This window comes from Drosophila teissieri, chromosome 2L (genome assembly GCF_016746235.2).
Source record: "Drosophila teissieri strain GT53w chromosome 2L, Prin_Dtei_1.1, whole genome shotgun sequence".
Classification (NCBI taxonomy): Eukaryota; Metazoa; Arthropoda; class Insecta; order Diptera; family Drosophilidae; genus Drosophila; species Drosophila teissieri.
Window position 1 is genome coordinate 1,339,835 of NC_053029.1, and position 23,702 is coordinate 1,363,536.

General features: G+C 43.9%; 2 protein-coding genes across 2 annotated transcripts; both read left to right on the top strand.

Moving 5' to 3' along the window:
* Positions 1–17,490: 17,490 nt before the first annotated feature.
* LOC122626736 (putative odorant-binding protein A5) lies at positions 17,491–18,178 on the top strand. The gene is made up of 2 exons (XM_043807106.1): positions 17,491–17,637; positions 17,693–18,178. Exons 1-2 carry the CDS (start codon positions 17,491–17,493, stop codon positions 18,176–18,178), a joined length of 633 nt encoding a protein of 210 aa, XP_043663041.1.
* A 4,318-nt stretch (positions 18,179–22,496) lies between these two features.
* Positions 22,497–23,285, top strand: LOC122626029 (ubiquitin-conjugating enzyme E2 E2). Its single transcript, XM_043806133.1, has 2 exons — positions 22,497–23,089; positions 23,147–23,285. The coding sequence occupies exons 1-2, from the start codon at positions 22,599–22,601 to the stop codon at positions 23,169–23,171; spliced, it is 516 nt and encodes a 171-aa protein (XP_043662068.1). The 5' UTR covers positions 22,497–22,598; the 3' UTR covers positions 23,172–23,285.
* Positions 23,286–23,702: the final 417 nt, after the last annotated feature.

Sequence of the window (23,702 nt, forward strand, 5' to 3'; positions counted from 1 at the left end):
GTATTTTCAACAGCGAATGTCTCTATAACTTGTCCTTCTCTTTTTCGCCTATTGTTACAATAAATCATATCACATTTTTGCACTGTGCATCAGAATTATTGGTAGCTGTCCACATGGCCAAGAACCAAACACAAAGGGAATAAGTGACTGCAACTGGGAGTTGAGAGTGGAGTGGAGCGGGGGAAGGGGGAGCGCGACAGCTAGGGGGGTGGAAGTGGATCGTTGGGGGCGGCGGGTTTTAGAAGACAGGCAAATGGGTTTCGCCCCCTGACACGCTGAACTCTCAAAGCGAAATGAGAAAAATCCCCACACACGGACGACACCGGAAACTGGGACAATCACAGCCCTAGCCCCTGCACCCCTGCCACTCCTGCACCCCCGCACCATCCCTGCAGCACCCCTCCTAAATCAGACGCCCATGAAGCCCACGAAGCCCACACCCACGAGGCGAACCAAGCGGGGCTGGAAGCATCAAAAAGCAATGGCTTAAGTGCCCTGGCATTGTGAGGCTGACAGGAGCAGAATGCGTCCAGAGTGGGCGCTGCGACGGGGGCTGGCCCAGGGGCGCACTGAGGGGGGTACAGGGTATCCAGGGGTTCCATGGGATCCACCACTGCCACTGCCAGTGGCGCAGGAGTGTCGTGTCACCCATTGTTCTTTTCACAACTTTTTTCTTATGCACTGCGCCCCCGAGTTGTGCAAGTGAAAAAGGTGCCTTCGCTGGAGCAGCGGTGCACTGAAAGAAATGCATTTCTAACAATGAAAAAGGGATACCGACACTCCTGTGTGAAACACATCCTCAAATAACACTCGCTTGTTTAAGATTAGCTGGGATATCCTACTGCAAATAAAGGTAACAGTGAAATGAAGTTGACATACTTTCTTTTCAGTGCAGCTGAAGGTGTGCGACAAGCCGCTGCAGTGGGCGGTGGTGGGCGGCGAATGGGGGATGGGAAATGGGGGAAAAAAGGGAAAACAGGGATGCAGCGGCGAGTTGATTACGGGCAGTGCCCCTCGGGTGGACTTAAGTGGGCTGACTGAGTCACCAGAACAGGCGGTGGTGCTACCTACCGGTCGCCATGAAGCACCTTTTGTTGTAATGAGTTTCGAGTGCGAATTTTGAATGTGCCGCTCTGGAGAAAAATGCGACCCCGTCCACCGAAGGATTTTCTCTTTTCAGATTTTTAAGCGGCTTATGGCGGATCGGGCGTGGCAAGTGGGGGGCGTGGCCAGCCAGCGACTGGCCGAGCAATTCCGTCGATTTTGGTTGCCATGGTCACAAGCGGGAATTTCGGTGAAATTATTTTCGTTTTCATTGCGGACACCCAAATCCCTTAACTGCAGCGGAGAAAGCTCTTCAAGTGGCAGGTGTCTCATTTGCTTTAAAGAGGAAAAATACTTTCTAAAAGCAACAACACAATAAATGGTTTCAAAAAGATAAGAATCGAATAATAAGCGCAATTTTCTAAATTTACCAAATACTAAAATATAATTATAAAAACACGAATAGAGCCAAATGAAAAATTCGAATTTTCCGCCAGCTTAAATGTTGATGTATTTATTTAATTTAACTGGATTACATTCAAATCAATTTCATGCCAATTCCGAAACACCAAAAGCATTTTGGACTTTCGTTTTAATTATCGCCGTTCCGCAACTAAAACGCAATGCAATTAGCATTAAATGGAAAATAAAACCGAATAGACAAACACACACAATTAAAACGAAATTCGGCTTTAAAATGGCCAACGACGAATCGGGGGAATTTCCGAATCAGGAATTAAATGAACTGATCAACGCATTGAACTGCATGGGAAATGGCAAATGGGGCGGAACGAGGCGAGTGGGCGTGGTGCAAGGCCTTTGTAAAATTTCCAATTGCAGTTGCCAATTACAGAGGAAAGTGCACGGAAAATGCTGTCCGCCTGCAGGCGCTTTTCATTTTGTGAGAGGCGCCAGCAAATTGAATATGAAATGAAGAGAGAGCAGCATTTTCGGGTAAATTGTGAAATTTGATAGTGATGCAACTAAATGCCCAGCAGCTCAATATGCCAAAGAAGCAGTGTTGGCTCGAAAACGCACTAACAATAAGCAAACATTTTTGCAATGACAACTAAATAAACTCGGCGAAAACTGAGCTAGAAATGGACCTGGTCTGCTAACCAATACAAATACGCCCAATGCTACACGGCAAGAAGTTGAAGTTTACTTTCAACCCAAAGAAGTGAGGCGAAGTCTGATTTAGCTACACTTTTTTGGCAGTGCACCTGCCAGCCATTCAGTCGAAATGGACCCCACAAAAATCAAACTGACAACAAATCCCAATGACAAAATCAAGCAATGGCAATCGATAGCTTCCCCCGTAAATGGTCATGTTTCGGTCTGGCAGCCAGGACGAATCCTGGAGGGCTTTCCACGGGGGGCTTCCACGGGGGGTTTCCACGGGGCTTCGAGGACGAGCAGAGTTCCCTCTGTCGAAATGTCAATGCAATTGTCATTGTCTTTTACCCCGAACATCTCCCTGTTTGTAGTTGCTTCTCGTGTTTGCCGTATGCATCATCAATTCGCTCTGTCCAGTGGCAGGGTTTGTTTTTCGGTAGGGATAGGGATCGGGATTCGGAATTCGGGATTGGGATTGGGATTGAGTTTGGGTTGGGATTGTGGACCAGCTGCTGTGGCCCTTCACATTGATGGGTTGGACAACTGAAATGCAATAACCGATGCGAACTACTTATCGGATGAGTTTGGGGGCGAAGCTGCTGCTGCAGTTAGTCAAATGAGGAATACGTTTACATCCTGCCCTTTTATGAGCTGTATTTGCACATAATACAGATAGTGTGCCATTATTTCTTGGCTCTTATTAAACGTTCATCCTGTTTTACAAACCCCATTCCAGCTACTGCACCTTCGACCTCTGAGTTTCCCTCTCAGCTGGCGAACTTCCAAATCGACTTGAGCACGAACTTCCTTGGGCTCGAAATCGTGAGGCAAACAAGTGAAAGGCTCCACCTTCGAGGACTTCTTCTGGCCTTTGGCTTATTCCAGCCGTCGGACTGAAGGTCCTGGCGCAGATGGCTTTGCATCTTTAATTGGAATCAAATTGGACTCTTTCGTTTATATGAATAATTGAAGTGGGCCAAGCAACTTAACCGATAATCCACCACCCCCCGCCCGCTATCAATTTCAATTATATAATAATCATTTCCGTCTGGCGAAGGCTTTTCCGACGAATTTCCCGGCTGCGCGTGTCTGTCACTCATAAATGCCAGACTGCGAACTGATGTTAGCTGCAGAGATGGTCGCGTGATTGAGGAATTGACTAATGCTTAAAGGGTAACTTCATTTATTACACTTAGTTAGCCAATGTTTGTTCAAACAGTTCTGTAAAATATTTATTCTTAAATTATTTATAAAACTAAATTTAAAGTTAGCCAACCTGTCATCTCTGTCGATATGGAGCTATGCCAATCTCATCGGCGGAAGCTGCGCTGGCATTTGCTGCAAGTTCATGCCAATTAGGGCTAATCAAATTATTTATAATGCTCAACCTAATTTCTCCTAGACGCAGCTCCCCTCCCCTCTCCCCCTTCGACACACTCCTGTAACCCAATAAAAAGTGCGCCAGTGTGAAGGGGGAGTGAAAGTGGGAGCAGCCAACACTTTCGCTACTTGATGCCGCCTTTTTGCCAACTTTTGCAATAACCACTTAAAATTCACTCAGCTGTGAATTATGCTCACGACGCGCAGTGTTGTTCCTGTTCCAAGGCGAGAGCGGGCAGTGGGGGGGTGAGTGAGGCAGGGACGTGGACAGAGGGGGATCCATCATTTTCCGCCTCTATATATATTCACTTGGCAGTTCTACACTTAAACAGTTTGGTAATAAATATTAATTAATTTAGTTGGAGCCCCTTTTGCATTCAGACGCCTCTGGCCATGGAATCCAGTGGCAGTGGCGCCTCGAATGGCCGCATGTGCCGCTGATGGTGGGCGTGGCATGGCCTCGTTATGGGGCGTCGATTTTAATTTGCCCCCGATGGGGATCCAGTCGAGTGTGTGACTTTCGGCCACCCAAAGGAGGAGGAGGTCGTGAAATGCGGCGATTGAGTCCTTAAAGGTGTGAGCTCTTTATTCTGCAAGGGTGATGTGATGTCCTTTGTAGTTTTAAACTGCTCTGTTTCTTACTCATTGAAGAAGATCGCTTAATCAACTGCGAACCAACAACTTGCAGAGTGCAAATCTTATTAGCTATCCATTTACAAGCGCCTCAGCTGGTGGCAACTTAATTTGTCAACTCGACTGTAATTTATCTATCCCACTGCCGGGAGTCTGAACAGCTCTCGTGCCACAACTGGCGACTCATTCATTATTGTAATTTATTTGCAGCTGAAAAATGCCAAATATTTATTTAATTTTCGAGTATTCTTCAATTTATTTGTTTGCACAAAACCGAATCGCAGACAGATCCCATTTCCCACCCCATTTCCCGCCCCATTTCCCAGTCTGCCGCCCGGCTGAGTGACATTTGGCAAGGCATATCGATTGCGATTAGTCGAAAATTTTCAATTTTCTTGGCAGAAATGTCAGCCTCCAGCTCAGTGTACAAAAATGAGGAAAAGAACAAAGAAATTTCGTAGCAGAGCTGGAAAAAAATGTACAAAAAATGGCTGGAAAACAAACTTTTGGTTTTGCGCTTCTGGTGATGTTGACACCCGATGGCGGCTTTTCCCCCTGCCCTCCACCATATCTCCTCCTTGGATTCTCCCCGGACTCCGGGGCAATTTGCCTTCTTGGTGTAACCACTGTGAAAATATTGTGTGGCATTATCGACACGGCACAGTGGGGCAAGTTGGCAACTGAATAGTATTTGTTCCTAAATGGTTGCTGTAATAATAATCAATATTCCAACTAAATGGTTCCTGCAAAATTCCAAATAATTTGTAAACTTGAGTCTTACTTCATTTTAACAATAATTTCCATTTATTAACCACTGTGCCGTGGCAACAATGCCCACGTCGAGGGGCTGGTTGCCATGGTCCCGCTCCATCAGAGTCGATTTGCCCTGTAGTACAGTGAAGCTCGTGGGCTGGGGCATCCCCACAATCCTGGCGCGCTTCTCTATTTGAAATCCATTTTGTTTGCCTTATGGATTTGCGGGGCTTAAAGTGGCTTCGCCGCTTCGTTTGCTTCATTTTGCCATTGTTGAAATTTTCAAGTTGTGCCCCATAACAATCCGGAGCCGGAAACCCGGAAAACCCTGGAAAACGCCGACGTCAAGTGTGTCGTCTGGTCGCTGCTTTGTTTTATTTTCCCATGTTGACTATTGGCTTAGAGTTATGGGCCAGCGGCGAAATTGTTTACAATCGCGGAAGGCAAAGGCGAAGGCGTCGCATTTTTGTTGGCGCCCTAAGACTTTAATTGGGGGCGCCCCCAAATAAATGGCGCTAATTGGGAGTGGGCAGAGTTTGTGCGGCGGATTAGCTGCGGGGCAGGGGAAAATCCGAAAGGGATCTGCAACGAAACCCCAAGTCCGGTCAACAGGTTGGATTTGGTAGTTAACATGTGGAGTTAAGGAGACTTTTTAAAGTGTTTCCAAATGAAAATAATGATTTGCATGTTATAAAACGTTTATTTTGTTTGCAAACTTGTTAATGACTCGTATAAAAGTTGATTTATATGCCAAGTCTTCAAAATATACATATTAATTATAGCCTTTAGCAGAAGGGCTTGGTTTTTTATTGGCTTTCCCTTCTCGAAATTCCCTTAAATCCTCGTTACTCTTGGTTTTCCCTCCGTTTTGCAATTAAACTTTTCTGGCGTTTCATTTATTCCGCTTGGCTTTATTTGCTGAATTTTCGTTTTCGCATTTGATTTATCAGCGCTTCTCATTTCCGTTTTGGCCATTGATTATCTCCAGCAGCTTCTGCGTCCTTTTGCTCCCATTTGGTCCTTTGGCGTGCGTGTGTGTCCGTGAGTCGCTGTATCCTTGTATCTCACAGCTCGTTGTAAACTCGTTCTGGCAGCTTTAATGTTTGCCTAAGCGGAAATGGAAAACTTTTGCACGTAGTCCCTCGTTTTCTAAGTGGCCAAGTAGAAGAATGCACGTTTCAGCTGCTATTTTCCCACTTTCCTATTTTCCTATTTTGTTGCCCCAGCGATCGAGCATGAAAAGTTTTGGTTTCATTTTGGCCGTTCACGTATTTGCACCCGCACACATTCCACATTCCACTGCCATGTAACACTTGCCAGGATTACGGATTTCTTTAAGGACATAGGCGGGACTCCGACTCCAGATGCTCGCAGCTCGAATTTGCACGCACGTCTGCTCATTAAATACGCATAGAAACAAAACTGAAATGAATAGATGCTGGCCTGCCAGAGGCGCAGGTGGAACTTCAAAAGGGGGGGAGTTCTTTAATGAATGCAGAACTGCAATGCATATTCATAATATATCGTTTTTGATGGATTGGTATAGGCATAGTACAGCTTTCAGTCAAAGTCTGGAATCCTCATACCACGGTAAAACACGGTTACCTCTTTCAATTTCAATCTAGACTCCTTCCCTGACTTCCTATGCCTCTGGAACTCGCAGGACACGCACACACTGGGATGTGTGTTGTGCTAGATAATGAATCTTCCGACTCCCCGAATCTTCCGCCTTCGCATCCGTCGGATTGTCTGTCTCTGTGTGGCTGCCTCTGTTGAGCTGCTGTCTGCCTTATTTGCTTTTATTGTCTTCAACTTTATTCATATCCTGTTAAAATGTATAACTTTGGGTTTTCGGGTTATAAATTAAATACGAGACTATGCCACAAGGATGGGGTGCAGAGTGGCGAGGGGATGAGGGGAGTGGCCTGGAGGGGAGTTAGGCTCCTCGAAGTAGACGATTGTGTTGATAAACTGCGATATGCTGCATAATTAATGAGCTTGTCATACAATGCCAATATTTTACATTAAACACACGCACACACACACACACACGCACACACACACACACGCACACACACATCCGCAGAGACTTGTTTGACATGTGCATTGTGTACTTGAGGCAAATGTGTAATGGTTTTAATGAGTAAATTACATAATGCACTCGAAATCCTGCTGCAAGCCATGCAATTAAATTGAGATAATTGCTTTCGATTCCCAGGCAGCCTCCACAAAGCTCCGCAAAGTTCTTATAGTACCTCTTCCATTCAGCGGTGCCATTTCGCTCCTAATTAACTCTTACCTGTGTTATTTGCGGTCCTTAATTTAGCGCAACTTGACAGCTCATCAATAATTGAACTTGCGAAATTCACTGAAAATTGTCAAATAGAAGGAAAATCCCAGAAAGCACAAAAGAGCTTTGACTTCTGGTTACTTTTCATCAGCAACAATTGATGTGGCTTCTACAAATATAATGCACATTTCTTAAATACCCTATACCTAAAATGAGGTTACAATTTACCAAGTAAACTTTCACAGATTCCAGGCTCTAGTCCAATTAATACATGCTGGCTTTTTAACGCAGCCCAAAGTGATTTCAAGTAATTGCCCCCAGTTAAGGGTATAAATAATGAAAACCACTTGAACAAGTCAAGTCAAGCCGAGTGGAAGACGTTGGAAATCAATATACACGAGCACACACACAGACACAGACACAGAACCAGAAAAAGAAAAGGAAAATAAAAAAGAAAATGAAAATGGCAAAGTCGAAATGCAAGACGAAAACGATAAAAATCAAGTTCATTTAGCAAAAAAAACAGGTGGAGACACTGGCAGATACCACACCACACCTGGTTAGTTGGTTGCTGCTGGTTGCCTGGCATTAAAGTTAATAGAAAAAGTTGCTGTTGGCCAAGATTCAATCATGCGATATAAATACACACACACTGAGACCGAAAAGTTGGCGGCCAGGTAAATAAAACAATGGTCAAAGTCAGCACCCCTTGAGTCCTGCTCTTTTTGCACTGAGGAAATTCCCTCACCGCAGTTGGGCAAACGATAAGAAGTCACAAAAACTTTGCGCTGCTCCTCCTTCATTTCCTTGGCTTTCCCATTTTTTGCAGTTGTCAGTCTCAAGTTGAAAAATTACACAATGCAGGACAAAGGACAGAGGACAGTTGGGAGAGCCAAGTTTTTTGGCCTTTCTCTATTTGGCTGATACCGGCTGATATTTGCCGGTGTTGATTGAAGTTTGCATGTTGACTATCAGCCAGGAGGAGCAACTCGGAGTAACTCAAATAAAAACTTTTAAAATGCACCCTTCAAATTCAGCAGACGCGCTGATATTGAAAAGTGAAAGGGGCAGAATTGATACCCATGATATTTAACATTTAATTTAAATCTACGAAAGTATTAATTCAGTAAAATAAAAGGAAATACCCCCTGGCAACATGTTTAATCTTTAAGTCGAAATCAGGCTCCTTCCATCGATACATTTCCCCTGCCGCTTTCGATTAAATCCGCTGAAGCATGTGCCCGCATATTGAAATCTCATTTAATTCAATTACAAAGCGCCACAACTTAAAGCACACAAAGGACTTGAGGGGTCAGCCACTGAACTCCCTCCAACCAGATTCTCTGCCCCTTACGACGATGGAGTTTCACTTACGATTATTGCCTACTTTTCAGGGTGGCAGGATGAAGCAGGAAACGAAGGCGGTCCGAGCTGATGGAGAGTGTACAACACGGCTTATGCGCCACATGCAACATGTATGCCTTCATTTTCCGACTTCTCCTTATGCGGACGAACGTATCTGCACCCCACGTATATATGTATGTATACTTTACATGCTCGAATTGTCATTGAAGCGTTTAGACATTTTATTAGATTGTTCCAAAGACCATCGCCAGGATATCGCCCCTTGGCTCGACTGGCCCGAGATTTATGCACATATGCTAAGCACAGGCAATCGAGGGTTGTCCTGTGGCCAAGGGGTTGTCTGCTGTCTGAGTTTTCCGACTTTCCTCTGCTTTTCTTTGCTTTCCTCCTCGCCTGCCTTGGCCATCGCCCGCTTTTCCGGCTGCTTGTTCCCCCCAAATTAAAATTGATTTGATTTTTGTGTGCTCCCTCCTTGACTTCTCGGTTTTTGCTAATACGCTTAGATTGCACATGTGCAGGTCGGCTTGTCCTCCTTGGGCATCCTTGGAATTTTCGTTAATAAGCGGATCAGGAAGTTCTAATTTTGAGTATTTGGATCTGTTATAAATATATTGAAGTTCTGGTTAATGTTATTACAAAAATATTGAAGGAAATATGCGTATAAAACTTATAATTTTGTTGTTAGAATCAAGTAATGCCAATATATAGTACATATGTATTAGCTGAGCTCTCGAAAGCAATCAATTAAGTGTAACCCGCTCTAAGCCCTGCTTAAAAATCCAGACACATCCCCACTTCTAACCAAATATGCAAAGAATTTGTGTAAATTCCCCCACAATATGCTGTTTCCCCCCCATGAAAAACAAAGAACGTTAAACATCTATGCATGCAAAAATGCCAAAGATTTTTTTAATGAAGCCCGGCACACGCCTGGCACACAAATCTCTCTGGGATTTGACGAGCGAAAATTAATACGAAATCGAAAAATCATTTACCGTCGCTTATCGCAACGACGACAGGCAGTTTGAAGGGCCGCCAACGCTGCGTATGCGCAATGTGGAGTGTGGAGCTGGAAAGTAGCTTATTTAAATTATCAACACGTTCGATACTCGGCTCCACGGGTCGCCATTGCCATATGTTTGGTCCATTAAGATAAGCGTCAATCGAAACGAAAGCTGAGCAGCTGGGGGAGCTGAAGGGAGCTGGGAACTCATCCATGGGGTTGGTGCGGAATTTTTAGATGGAGCGAAACTGTAAATCCGGCAAATGTGTAAAATATTGTAGGGCACGTTTTAAAATTACCATCAATAATGCAGGCTAAAATCAGCCCGAACAACGAAAGCCTCGCCAGGGTGCTTTTCCACCTAGATTTCCCCCGCTTTTCCAGTCCTCCTTTTCCCAGTTCTACATTTCCCCGGTCGATGTCAGTGACACTTGGCCCTGGTCCTTCGACTTTTGTTTAAGTCCCGGCGACAGGACTCGTTTCCCAGTTTGATGGCTTGATAGGCATCAGACCTCGGCAAACCCCCGCCCCTCCCCCGCTTTTCGGCATTTTCCGGGTGGGCAGTGGGAGTGGAATACTTGATTCTTGATTTGGTTGACATTTTATTGTCTCCAGCTCGTTTCGTATTTATTGAAAATGTGTTTGCTTTGGGCTTAAAACGCTGGTGTTCAGCTTTTCCATGGAACTTGTCCTTTAACTTAACTTAAAGATATTCGATTTAAGTTTCAGACATGTAAATTGATGAAGAATAAATATGAAATAACTCGTTGATAGCATTTTCCATTTTCTCCTGGAAAGGGTGTTTACTTTCGACTTGATTCCAACATTTCCCAACATTTTCTTTTATATTTCCTCTTGTACCTTTAACATTTTGTTGTGGAAGCTGCCACCTGTGCGGAGTACTCTTTGCTGCCGAAAGCCGATTTTCAGAGTATTTCATGCTTTAATCCGCACAGTTGTAGTCAAAACTGCGCCAGGACCTCCCTGTCAGCCCAGTCAACCCTTCGTCCTTTGGTCCTTTCAGGTAAATGGACTGGCCATAGAGGCAGACGCATTCCGGAGCTCGCAATTCAATAAAAATGCCAGAGTTGTGCGGCGTTTTCTATTCGCGCTGGCAAATTTGTTTGGTCCTTTGGCCAGGACTCGGATTCGGAGTCGGAGTCGGATTCAGACCCGGATTCGGACCCAGAGCCCAGTCCATGGTGCCAACTTTTGCATTAATCACTTTTGCAAGCTTTCCGCCGCGCGGACTATGAACAAAAAATAAAGAAATAGCGCAACGAAAACCAAGAAAATCCCTACGCAAAGGCATAATAAATGGTGGGCGAGACAAAGTGAGTGGGGGGAGCTGGGAAATCGGAAAATCGGGGAAATGGGGAGCTGGGATGTTGGGGAGCTGGGAAATTGGGGAGTGCAAAACCCCGACGAGACCCTTTAATCCGCTGTGCAAATGAGCGTAGGCAGAGTGGAAAATTTATGGTCTCCATGGTCGTCCGTCGTTGTTACCTATTTTTTGGACCAGTTTCATTTTTTCGCCGGATTTTTCACTTTGGGAATTGTGCATGCGAGAGTTGGCTAAAATATAGATGTGGAATTTGATATAGAACTCTGCCAATGGCCCCTAATAGAGGCCCTTTTTTGACTCCGCAGCGTTCAATCAATGAAAGTGCACACATATTTCGCTCGTTTTTATTCGGTAGTTTTCGCAGTGCAGTGATAAATATTTTGAGTGCCTCGAATGAAGGACTATTGATGCAGAGTTTGATGCACGAAATTTAAGAGCGTTTTTTGGGTTAATTATTGTTGAATTTTTATGAATCGCAGCTGCACTTCCATTTCCACTAACATACGAGTATATGTATATATCAATTGAAAATTGCCCCTGGAAGTGGCGAGTAAAAAGTGTTTGCTTTGGATAATTTGGAAACTTTTAAACTCGAAATTGAATATTCATTTGGTTTACACTTTCCCGCCCCCATTCACTTCATTCACTTCATTCATTCATTTACTTTGCGTCGCAGTCCTCGGGCCATTTGGCTGCTGCGATGTAAATTGTCAAATTAATGTTAAATTTGTTGTAAAATTCGGACGGCAAACTTTCGGTAATGTTTGATAATGGCCAAGTTTTGTCTTGCCAGAAGTATTATTCAATTTTTCTTCATTATTTATTGGCGTAAACTTTTGCACTGCTGCAAGGCATCTGAATGAAGTGTACTTCGATAACAAAGTCCTTCGAATTTGTGGTTAATTTTTAATACCTTTACATTTTAGGTTCGGGACAAACTTAAGGCCTCGTTCCAAAATGAGTCCCATGTGAGGTGAGTGAGGTGAGGTTGCAGGAAGTGGGCCAAGCAAAAACTCAGTCAGCAGTGAAATTCTACTTGTTTCCCAGCTGCAGCTCCGCAATTTCTCTGCTCCATCCGCAGAAATTCAGCTATTCCGACGCAAATTGGGTTTACGTACCAAGCGAAGTAAGGTGCGTTTCGCTACTGCAGAAACCTCCAATCAAATAAAATAAACAACTAAAATTATAAGTAAATAATTACTAAATTTCCAAGTAAATTAAAATACAAATATGTGTGTGTGCTGAAACTTTAGAGTCACTGATATTTCTGGGCCATATGGCTGTGAAACGCACTGTCTGCGTACACAGACGTATGGTAAGTGCATTTGCACACACACATATGCTTATTTATGAACCGATTCATAAACCGCAATAAAGCAGAAATACTCGTAGAACTTCCTGGCATCTTGGCTCTCTTTCGCCCACTGCTGCCGTCTCTTTCGCCAACTGAAGCTGCCCCAATTTGGGGCAAGATTGGGGGAAAAGCGATTTTGTGGGGGGTTTTTGGAAGACAAAGTATGGCCGCATTGGGTTACGACTCCTTGCATCCTAATGTGACTCCTGCGGTTTGCATTTGAATGCAATTTGTGGCAAAAGCCGAGATAAAAACTAAGGCAATAGGCAAGGCTTATGGGCCAAATGAAATGTCTGGATAAATGCATGACAATGGAACCGAATAAGCCCTAAACTTTTGCAGTGCAGTGGAGTGGAGTGGTTTCTGCGAGATTGTTCTCAGGCCATTTCGAATTGGCTGCCTTACAATAACCTGCAACTTTTAAATCTCCGCATGATGCAGTTAAATAAGAATCACATTTAAAAGTTGCTAAAGGAACTTTCAAGGCGATGGATAAACTACTTATAGTCATATGTTATTTTGGTATAGTTTTAGCCAAGGATATAAGGCACTTGAGTTTAAAGCTGAAATTCAAAAGCTGCCACTCCAAATTTTGATAAAGTTAACTGCTCGTAATTCTGCGAATTATGCCTTTCCCGTTCCAGTGAAGCGCATAACTCGCGTTTATGTGTTTATTAACGAACCGCAGCCGAAAGTTGCCAGCCAGATCCAATAAAAATATTAATGACGTCTAATAAAAAGAGTGGGTATTCCTTGAGTATTTCTGGGTGTTCGCAGCCAGCAGGCAACAAAACGATTAACCCAGAAGGGTCCTAGCAACCCGAAAGGAGCCTAAAGCCAGGGAAATATGCAGCGAAATAACAAGAAAATACTCGCTGTTAACGATAACAAATCGCCGACGGTTAACAAGCGGCATTAATTCCCATTCGCCGGGGCATTTATTGGCTAATTAAACTGGGCTGCCTGTTCTATCCTCTCCTGTCCTGCGAACCACGCCCCTGGCTAGCAAGTCAAGGAATTACGAGGGCAATTAATAATTTTTGACAATTTACACAACATTGCGCGCGAGTCGAGATAAGAAGTGAAGGTGCCTGCGGGCCTGAAGAAACCCTTTGGTAATTTGTCCACTTCGCTAATAATTTCATCAACAGCACATTTCCCATCTCCCTGGCCTTTGTCCTTAAATTCATATTTATTTTTAAATGCGCAAAAAGTGGAGAGCACTTTTCGCTTTTTCCTCTGCGGCTGACAACTTCGAGTGCGGTTGTCCTTTTTATGATTTTCCACGATTTTCCCTTGCGCCCAAAAAAACAAACCAGCAGCTCCACCCACTGGCGATTCCATCAGTTTGTTTATTCGCTTAACTTGCGTTAAAATAAATCAATTATTTTAATTCACGATGACAACTCGCGTCATTTTCAGGCCAACTTTTTGTCCTGTCCGCCGTTCCCTTGACATGGGATAAGGATGCCGAAAGGATGGGTTGGGAATGTCATGCATAAAATGTCAATAACAGATATGAATACGAATGACTGGGGGAGCTGAGCAGCTCCATGGTTGTGCACATGTTTTAGAGAGTTTTCCATTTTTCTAAAATACTTTAAATCAATTTGTCTAACCAGTTAATCTAGCTAACTAAAACTGCTCGAAATATCCATAAACTAATGGAAGTTACTTAAGCCTTTAATAGCTTTTCCGCAAAACTTAGGGTACTTAAAAAGTTTGGACAGCACTTAAAAATGCGCCTGCCACGCCCCTTTTGGGAAGCAGCCCCCGAAATGTGCACACAGATAGATGCATGAAATGCCATTTGGAAATTTCAGCGTTGTATCCTTTGGCAAACACGCCGCGCTGAAGGGAGACGGCAGGATATGTATATCCATTTCGCTTTTTGGAGGATTCTTCGCGTGCCATGTTAAGAGCTGCAACAACACAATGGCTACAGCCATTGTGTATTACATGCGTGTGAACCAAAACTCAGACAAGAGGATTTCCCATTTTCCACTTTCCCCTCTCCAGCCAGCCAGCAAACATTTCCATTCACAATCAAACACATTCACAATCGCAGAATGGAATTGTTCATTTCCCAACTTTGGCATTGGATAAGCACTTTTTGTGTTTATTTATTTAAGTGTTATTTCGTTTTACTTTCCGTTCTCGTGGGCGTGTATGTGTGTGTGTGCCTGCGAAAATTGAGTTATAAACAAGTTTTTTGAAAATTGTTTAAATGGAAAGAACAGATTGAATTTCCTCCTGTCGAGGGGCGTGGGCCACTTGAGCTTATGTCAAGTGGAAAATCGTTTTGTTGCAAGTGTCTGCGCTGTGTGGGCGCACTATGAATATGTTTTTGATCATCTTGATTTATTTATGTATGCAAATCGCCCAGCGCTCCAAAGGGTTTTCCCCACTTTAAAGACGCCCGATTCCTCCACGAGAAGTGCTCCTTTGATTGGCTGCTTCTTGGGTTAACCTATTCAAGTTTCCAGTTGAATTTCCCTCTTTGGTTTCATCATTCTGATAGCTGTAGATGAAGTAATATAAATATTCTTTTATTCACTGATTTGCCAAGGAATGCTTGCTTTATAAACTACACAAATTTGTTACAGCAACAGATTTTTGTGAAATTCTTAAATCTGCAGTTCGCTTTTAGGGAAGTAAGTAATTCAGCTTAAGTGAAACTGTGAGCATTTCAAAGCCATAGAAATGGAGCCCAAAACTGTGTGCCACCCCTAGTTGTTTCCAACTCTTTGAAAGCATTTCGCAGACAGAAGCCCTTGCACTGATAAGCTGGAAAATTAAACGAGCTGATATCTTAGCCCAACTCCCTGCAAATTGGCATTGTTCTGGCTGCAAGTTCAGCACTTGGTTGCCACAATTTATGCATTTTCCATGGCATTAGCGTTGAAAGGCGTCGCAAATGAAATGCCATTCAAAAGCTTTGCCTCTGCTTCTGATTCTGCTGCTGCTGCCTTCTCAGTTGGTTCGGCTGCTGATGTCTGGTTAGTTGGTTACCTGGTTAGCCACCCACAAAATCAGCCCACCACCCACTTGGCCACCCACAAGAGGTCACGCAAATTAGTGCAGCAACTGGAGCTCGCAGTTTCGCAGCTCCGGAAAAGTTTCCTGGGCGGGATAACTGCCAACTCCATCGCAGCAGGCGGGGAAAACTTGTAAAAGTAACTAGATAACGCAGCAACCAACAAACTAAGTAGTATTCGCAGGGAAAACCCCAAGGGATATTCGGGAAAGTCGGGAAAGCCGGCTTGGGGGCTATTGACCTCACTCAAGGTTCGATTCCTAACCTGATTGCTCGTTGAACTCGCGTGATTAGCACAGTTTCAATATCGTAAAATAATGCGTAATTTTTAATTGACATAGAAGCATTTAAACAGGTAAATTGATATTTATATTTGAATACAATTGAATGATAAATATATAATGACAAAATAATTGCCAAATAATACAAGCAATTACAAGATTCGGAGGAGATTACTAATTAAGCAGTTAATTATTCTCTACTCATCAACTTGTAATTTGAGCTATGTTAAAGCCAAAATTAATTTATTTAAATACAACGTTTACCTGACTTATTAAATACATTGAAAAAATCGTTATTAAAACCCCAATTATGCCCATCACAAGAGCCGAAATAAAGCCCAGCTTCTTTTCGCAACTAATTGCCTGAATATTAATAACTTTTTCGTCGCAATCTCTGCGACATGTCGGTACCATCAGTGGAGTTCCCCGTGCCATACGTTGAAATAATTAATAAGCTAATTAATCTATAATAATGTCAAATAATGAGCCAATATTTGAGCAAATATTGGTCCAGGAAAAGCGCCGGCGACGATGGAAATTGCGACGGCGACGGCGACGGGAAAGCGAGGGAAATTCGTGTTCGGGGCACTCGGTGTGTGTGAGCTCATTGAAATGCCATCATTATCGTGCTCATCATCGTTTACATGGCAAGTGCCTCATGGTTGCATGCCGCAAACGCTGCCGCTTCATTATCCTTATTACTCCTTTCGCTACAGTTGCCCAATCTGCACATGTGTGTGTGCACCGCGAGAAAAACATGACAGCTAACCCGTGGATAGTGCCAGTTTTTATTTACAATTTCATATTTTGAGAATGTTATGCATTGAATGTATTTATGTTAATTTGCAATAAACACATATCATGTGTTGAACTTACACTGTGTAATTTAATTACAATTTTGTCAGCTTTGTTCTCAGAGTTTTCTTGCCGTGCAGCTAACCAACTCTGCGCTGGCGGGTTATTGTTTCCATTTTGATTTATGTCTGGCATCCTTGGGCTCCTCTTGGCCTCGTCTACTATTTTAACGTTGTTAACCAAATTGCATAAATTAAGTGCGTTCGTCTGCTTGAGTGGCTCTGGTTCAGGCTCTAGTCCTCCACAGGCTCCTGTGGCTCCTCCGCATCCTGGTCTCCAATCTCAGGATCCATCTACTATTTCTGGCTCCCACATCCGTCGTCCTTCGTCCTTCGTCCTGCGTCCTGCATTTGTGTTGCTAATGTGCGCACATTAGACGCACATGTTGCCAAGTGAATTGTGTTTGCTTTTTCCTTTCCCGGCATTTTTTCAGCTTTTCATTTTTTCTGCTCAGCATGGGGAAATCATGTAAAGCAGCTGGAATATTTTATAATTGGCATGTAAATGCATCAGCTTATGTAATCCTTTGGCAGCCATAATGAAATATTTTATATTTTTCCAGCTTTGCCTTGGATTTTGCAGAGTGAAGTCATGCGTGCAAGGCTAAAAGTCATTAGATTAAGTTTGAACTAATTGTTTTAACATGAATGAACTCATTAAGCTGTGTATTTTACTCAGGCAAATGGGCAGATTTCTATATTTAAATATAGAGAAATACATTAATGTTCAAGATACTTAGTTCACGGAATAAAACTTCTCGCATATGCATTCCAAAGAGTTTTGTACACTGCGTGACTGTAATTTGCGCTAGTTATCGAAATGAATGAATATCAATTGCACTGCACCAATTTGAGTTCAGCCAATCAACAGAAATATATGGTAAACATTTGCCTAGCCGTTGTTCAAACGTTTTAGAGCTGCATAGGAAATTGCCATAATTACCCATTACTCAATTATTGTAATAATATTTGCTATTGACATATCGACTATATAAGTGCGCTGTAGACCGAACTTTTCAGGTTTGTAGCTCTACCATGAAGTTGCTTGCATGGCATTTGATATTCCTGGGCTTTGTGGGCCTGGCTCGCAGTCAGGATAACGACGAGAATGTCAGAAGGATAATGAAGGAAATGGCGGTGATACCCGAAATTTTGGACGAGCCTCCGCGGGAGTTGCTGAGGGTAAGTTCAAGGTGTTCTATCTCAGCAAGTTGACTCTCTTCCATTTCCTCACCAGATCAAGTACGACAACACCTTCGATATAGAGGAGGGCAAGACCTACACTCCCACGGAGCTCAAGTTCCAGCCGCGACTCGACTGGAATGCGGATCCCGAGTCCTTCTACACCGTGCTCATGATTTGCCCCGACGCTCCGAACCGGGAGAATCCCATGTATCGCTCCTGGCTCCACTGGTTGGTGGTCAATGTTCCCGGACTGGACATCATGAAGGGCCAACCGATATCGGAGTACTTCGGTCCCCTGCCGCCCAAGGACAGTGGCATGCAGCGATATCTTATGCTGGTGTATCAGCAGTCCGACAAACTGGACTTCGACGAGAGGAAAATGGAGCTGAGCAACGCCGATGGTCATAGCAACTTTGACGTGATGAAGTTCACCCAGAAGTACGAGATGGGCCCTCCAGTGGCCGGCAATATATTCCAGTCCAGATGGGATGAGTATGTGCCCGAGTTGATGAGGACACTCTACGGTGTCAGTGAGTAACGATTGAAATGGATAAGAGCAGACTTCGAGCGTTAGATTTGTTCCTTGGTTGAGTTTTAAGTTAACTCTTATCTAGTGTGTAATAAAGATACTTAGCTAGTTACGAGCATTCCATAGTACACTTGCTTATCATTATCAGGACTTTCTCAATAAGCCGTCCAGAGCTCGGCTCATTGCAAAACTGGGCCACTTGAGGGATCAGCCAAGTGCAATGCTATACTCTGCCTGATTTCCCTCAAACGCTTTGATTGACTGGCTACACTTTCGAAATCCCCCAGCTCTGAAACAACAAGAAACCAGTAATCTGAAGCAGCTTTGCACTCGGCACAAACTCACTTCAACTTTGCAATCATGATAGGACGTAATGTTAGATTTCCATTTATATAAACTCGGGCAAGTGTGAAAGGTGCAACTTTCACGGCGCGCTCTGGAAAAAGGAAAATGCCCAAGGGTGGGGAGTCCCGCATTTTCCACTTCCACCTCCACTTCCGCCTCCAGTTCCAGTTTCCACTCAAATAGTAACTAAACGCAGTCGAGCACAAAGCGCTTTTTGTGGGCTATGGCAAATAACCTTAAGGTTAAGATTACAAGGTAATTTGATTCAATTCGAGTGATAGGCGTGCCAAGGCAACAACAAACGGCCCAAGATGGCAGCGGAGATGAAGCTGGTTTTCCACGGTGGGATGGGCAGGGGAGTGGTGAGAGGGGAGCGGGGGAAAATACCCGGTGTCGGGCCAATTTCCCCAGTTTCAGTCGGATAGATGACAGTGTCAAGATAGGAATTGTTGCAGCTTTGCCTTTGCACCCCTCCAGCCAAAAACTCGTGCCCTCCATCGCTTTCCTTTCCTTTTTTCTTGCCTTCAATGAATTTCCTTTTCCTTTTTGCTTGCCGGCTTTCCTTTTGTTGGTATTGCTGTTTATCAGTTTGTGTATAAATTTGCCTTTATTCTGACATATTTAGTGGCGGTTCCAAGACAATTGTCTCGCCGATAAAAAGCTCAGAGATCTGGCTGCGATTTGCTTGTTACTCCATTAAAACGCCATTTATAGAGGCAAAAAGGCCGCCACATCAGCCTCAAATAATTGGATTTAGTGCGAAATACTAGTAAATTGTTGTCATATAAATCACCTTTTTTAGGACACACAAAAATGATACTACTTATTAATAAGCAAACAGCAGAAAGCCTAGAGCTTTACTCTAAAAAGTGTCACTTAAATATAAACTTATATACACTCCTGTTGACACAATTATTTGTGGAAAATCCACCGTCATCGTCGATGATAAACCTATGATAAATCGCCCATTGCCAAGCCTCATCTCTGCGAGCTTAACTCTAATTTCACGCTCGCCCGATCTCACTATTATATGGGAAACTCTTCCTTCCTCCAAGTTGCCAAAGGGGCGTATGAGTAATCTGGCATAGCCATGTCCCAAATCCCGTGGTTCCTCCTCTGGCGGCTCCTCATCATGGTGCATTTTTTGCGGAAGAACTTTTCTTCTTATTATTTATCCCATGTGACAAATTTGGTGCACAAGATTCTGCTCCGCATAATAAATTATGCGCTGCAGTTGGGAAGGCGAAAGGAAAAAAAAACTGAAATTAAATTATAGGGGAAGAAAATGCGAGAGAGTTGAAAGTTTTCCAACGTTCGACGCGATTCAAAAGTTTTCCGTGCACGTTTTAATTTAATAATCGCTGTCTGGAGTCGTTAAGTTGGGGCCAAAAGTTTTCTGGCCAGTTTACCGGATTTGACATTACACTTAATCGCTTAAAAACGCTCTTAATTGCAGCGTTGTTTGCGTGAATAAATCATGTAATAAATAAACAAGCCGGCACACTTGTTGGCCATGCATTATTTATGGCCCGAATCAATAACTGTGACACTTTGGCCACCATTTCCCATGCATGCCACTGACTGATGCAGATGAGCAGGTCCTCGATCCTGCACATCCTGCACATCCTGCCAAACGGACGAGCCTGCAACCGGCAGCCTGGCTCCTGTCACACAGTTAAAATGTGATAAATTCCATTAAGTGACAGGGAAACGCACACGAAATGCAAACGTACACTGCAACTGGGCTTAGAGATGGCCAACTCAGTCGGCATTAGGCCGTAAATTATGGCGATGCAGCCTGGAGTTTAATTGAAAATGAATTAATAAAGGTTTGCTTACAGTTATTTTACATCAGAAATACTCATACTGTTAAGTCGCTTCTTTAACAATTGATATGAGTATTTATTAGTTAGTATTTATTATGTTGATTTAATTTACAAAAAAACTTTGCATTCGCATCTCTGGTTGTAGTGGCCTCGCATAGAAATGTTTTGAATGGACAGGCAAGAAATCCATTTTGTGTGGCGCCAAATCAAAATGTGGCAGCCAGGAACACTAACACACACACTCGCACACGCTTACCCACACAATCGCAACTATGGCCAGCAAGCATCAAGTTGAAAGTTGCATGTTGCACATTGAAAGCCAAAACTGACACCAGCAGACATTTAGTACGCATCGCATATTGAAAATGTAATTTGATTTCTGCCTTTTGCCACCGACTGTCCAACTTTCCATCCAACTATCTCCCTCTGCCGTACAGCTCTCTCTCTCATTCTCTCGTTCTCTGTCTAAATTTGTATTCCCCCGATTGAGTGGTATTTCCATAGCAGCTGCATGCCCCAGAGGTCCTTGCCCCGAGTCCTGACAGTTGCGTATTCCGCAACCGAATAAGCCCCTTTGCAGCTCAAGGACCAAAAACTGGGTCAAGCCGAAAACAAAAGGGGTGGGCTATTAAAGCGGACTGCCATTTATTTAGACAACAAAATACGCAAGTGGTGGCTGGCATATAAAAAATTAATGTTTAATGGAAGAACGCCTTTAAACAGTGACTACAAAATACATTTACAACTGTACTACCACCGAGAATAAAATTTCAGTTAAATGTGCTTTTCGAGTGGAAATGATTAAAAAGGACATCATTTGGCAGCTCTTTGGCACGGCTTGTATTGAAACAATGCCCGGCAAAAGGGGCTTATCTGACTGCAGCACACCTGAGGAAGTTCCTGCCCCATCTGCCCCACCTGACTCACCCACCCACTGCTCTTGTGTGCTGACAAAGCCTCTTGGGGCACTTAAATCATTATTTAATTTGAATTTAAAATGCAGCAAGGAATTTTCCACGGCTGTCGCTGTTTGTCGTCTGAAACAAAGCGCGGACAAATAAATAAAATAAAATGCCAAGCTCATTACAAGCCCACTGCTGGCCTCCTGGACTGCCATGGCGATAATGATGATGATGATGATGATGATGATGACGGTGAGGATGACGATGATGTGGCAACAAGTCGGAGTCGGGCATCACTTCCAACAATGCCCCGTGCACACGCACTCGCGCACAGTGGGGGCGAAAAAAAGTGGCCAACAAAGGCACAATGGCACACACAGTCCACGCCCACCGGCCATCGCCCACCGCCCACCACCCACCGCTGGGTTCTCCCACTTGGCCGCCTGCATTGTTGGTTTTCATTTGTTGGAAGGGGGGGGTGGAAAGCGGGGTGCAGGAAAAGCGCGGAACAGGAAAGCGCCGCCAGCGGCATCTGGGGCATTGATGCCAGGTGACAGACGGCAAAATGGTGGCGCCTCCTTCTGTGAGGCACCGTGTGTGTGTACAATTTTCAGCCTGCATATGCCGCCGTTTTCCAGCTAATTGCCGGCTATTTACATTTTAAATCGCAAGAAACTTTAAAACCAACTTGGCCACAAATGCAACTTAGTTCTGTTGTCAGGAGAAACGTTGTAATTGCAGTCGCGGCGGATGAATAGTTAACGTGGTTTAGACTCAATGTAATAACTGGTATACTCAAAGTTATTAATTTTATGCAAAATTGAAACATAAATAAAATCCCAAGCATTTGCAGCATTTTGTCAAGTCCTTATAGTTTTTTTCCCCAGTTTCTTCAGCTTTCTACTCTTCAACAGCGAATCAATCAAATAAATAAAGTAGAAAAAAAGCCAACAAATGAAATTTGCGCACAAATTGAGTATCGAAGACTGCGAGCTCATGAATACGAAATGTGGTTGCGTCATATTCGAGATTCGGCACTTGAAATATGTCAATCCTTTGTCGTTTCAGTGGCTCACCGCACTGAAAGTGACAAGTGGAGCAGGGAACAGCAAATATTTTGCCTCTAGTCCACCTGCTTCGATATTCAGGGGGTATAAAAAAGCACCTGACTTTCTTACAGGGTACTAGAAAGTACCACGGGTATATTGGTACACTAAAGTATCTGCTATCTTGTTACTTCTCTAATCAGGTGTTCACTTCAAATTGGGGCAGCTGTCAAATCAATCTATATATACAAACATTCCATACGATAAAGTACAAACTTGTTAGTTTTAAGAGCTGGAGCTCACTTGAGATATGGAAATGTCATCTCCTGCAGCGGATGACATACCTTCCAGCAGCGGAATATCCAACAACAGTGCAATCAAGAGGATCCAGAGAGAGCTGGAGGAGATGGTGCGGGATCCGCCGCCACACTGCAGTGCCGGTCCCAAGGGGGACAAGCTGTACGAGTGGACCTCGACGATCATCGGACCAGTGGACTCCGTCTACGAGGGTGGCATATTCAAGCTGGACATAGTCTTCCCAGTGGAGTATCCTTTTGTGCCGCCGAAGGTCCTGTTTCGCACGCCCATCTATCACTGCAACATCCATCGCCAGGGCTTCATCTGCCTGGACATCCTGAAGGAGAACTGGTCGCCGGCACTGACCATCTCGAAGATACTGCTATCCATTTGCTCCCTGCTCACCGACTGCAATCCCTACGATCCGCTGGTGAACAAGATTGCCGTAGAGTATGTGACCAACCGAGAGAAACATGACAAGAACGCGCGACTCTGGACCAAACGGTACTAACTTCGGAACTTCCTTTCAGACTATGAAATAATTCTTATTAATTCACTTAGCTATGCAACTCCCAGCAACTCTTAATGCCCCAAAAGCCAATGGAACCCGCCAAATTAAGAGTAGGTCCAGCTATTTGCAGATATTTTTCTTTGTTCATTACGTTGTTATATGAAGTATACACATGCTGTTCCATATTAATGCAGCGTATCTCTTTGTCGAGACTCTCAAAACGGCCTTCGAAGTTCGAACTTACTTTTCATTGACGACTCCTGGAAATTGCTCATGCCGCAATTGGGGACCACGCCCACACACCTACGCCCTCCATTGTGGTAATACTTTCGAGTGGTCGACCGATGGCGTTGCCAACGAACTTCCGCCAGGCCAAAACAAAAATTGGCCAAAACGCTGGGGAATGGAAATGTTTTTTTGACATCTACTTCGTGCTTTTCATGCGAAAGTATAGACTTTGCAAAACAAAGCGGGCTAAGGGGCAAGGTGGCAAAGTAGGTGCTCCACTCTGTTGCTTATCGATTTGAGAAATACATGAGGGCATGTTGTGGGGAGCGGGGGGGTGGGCAAACATGAAATTAGCACAGGCCACGTCGCTGCCAGAAA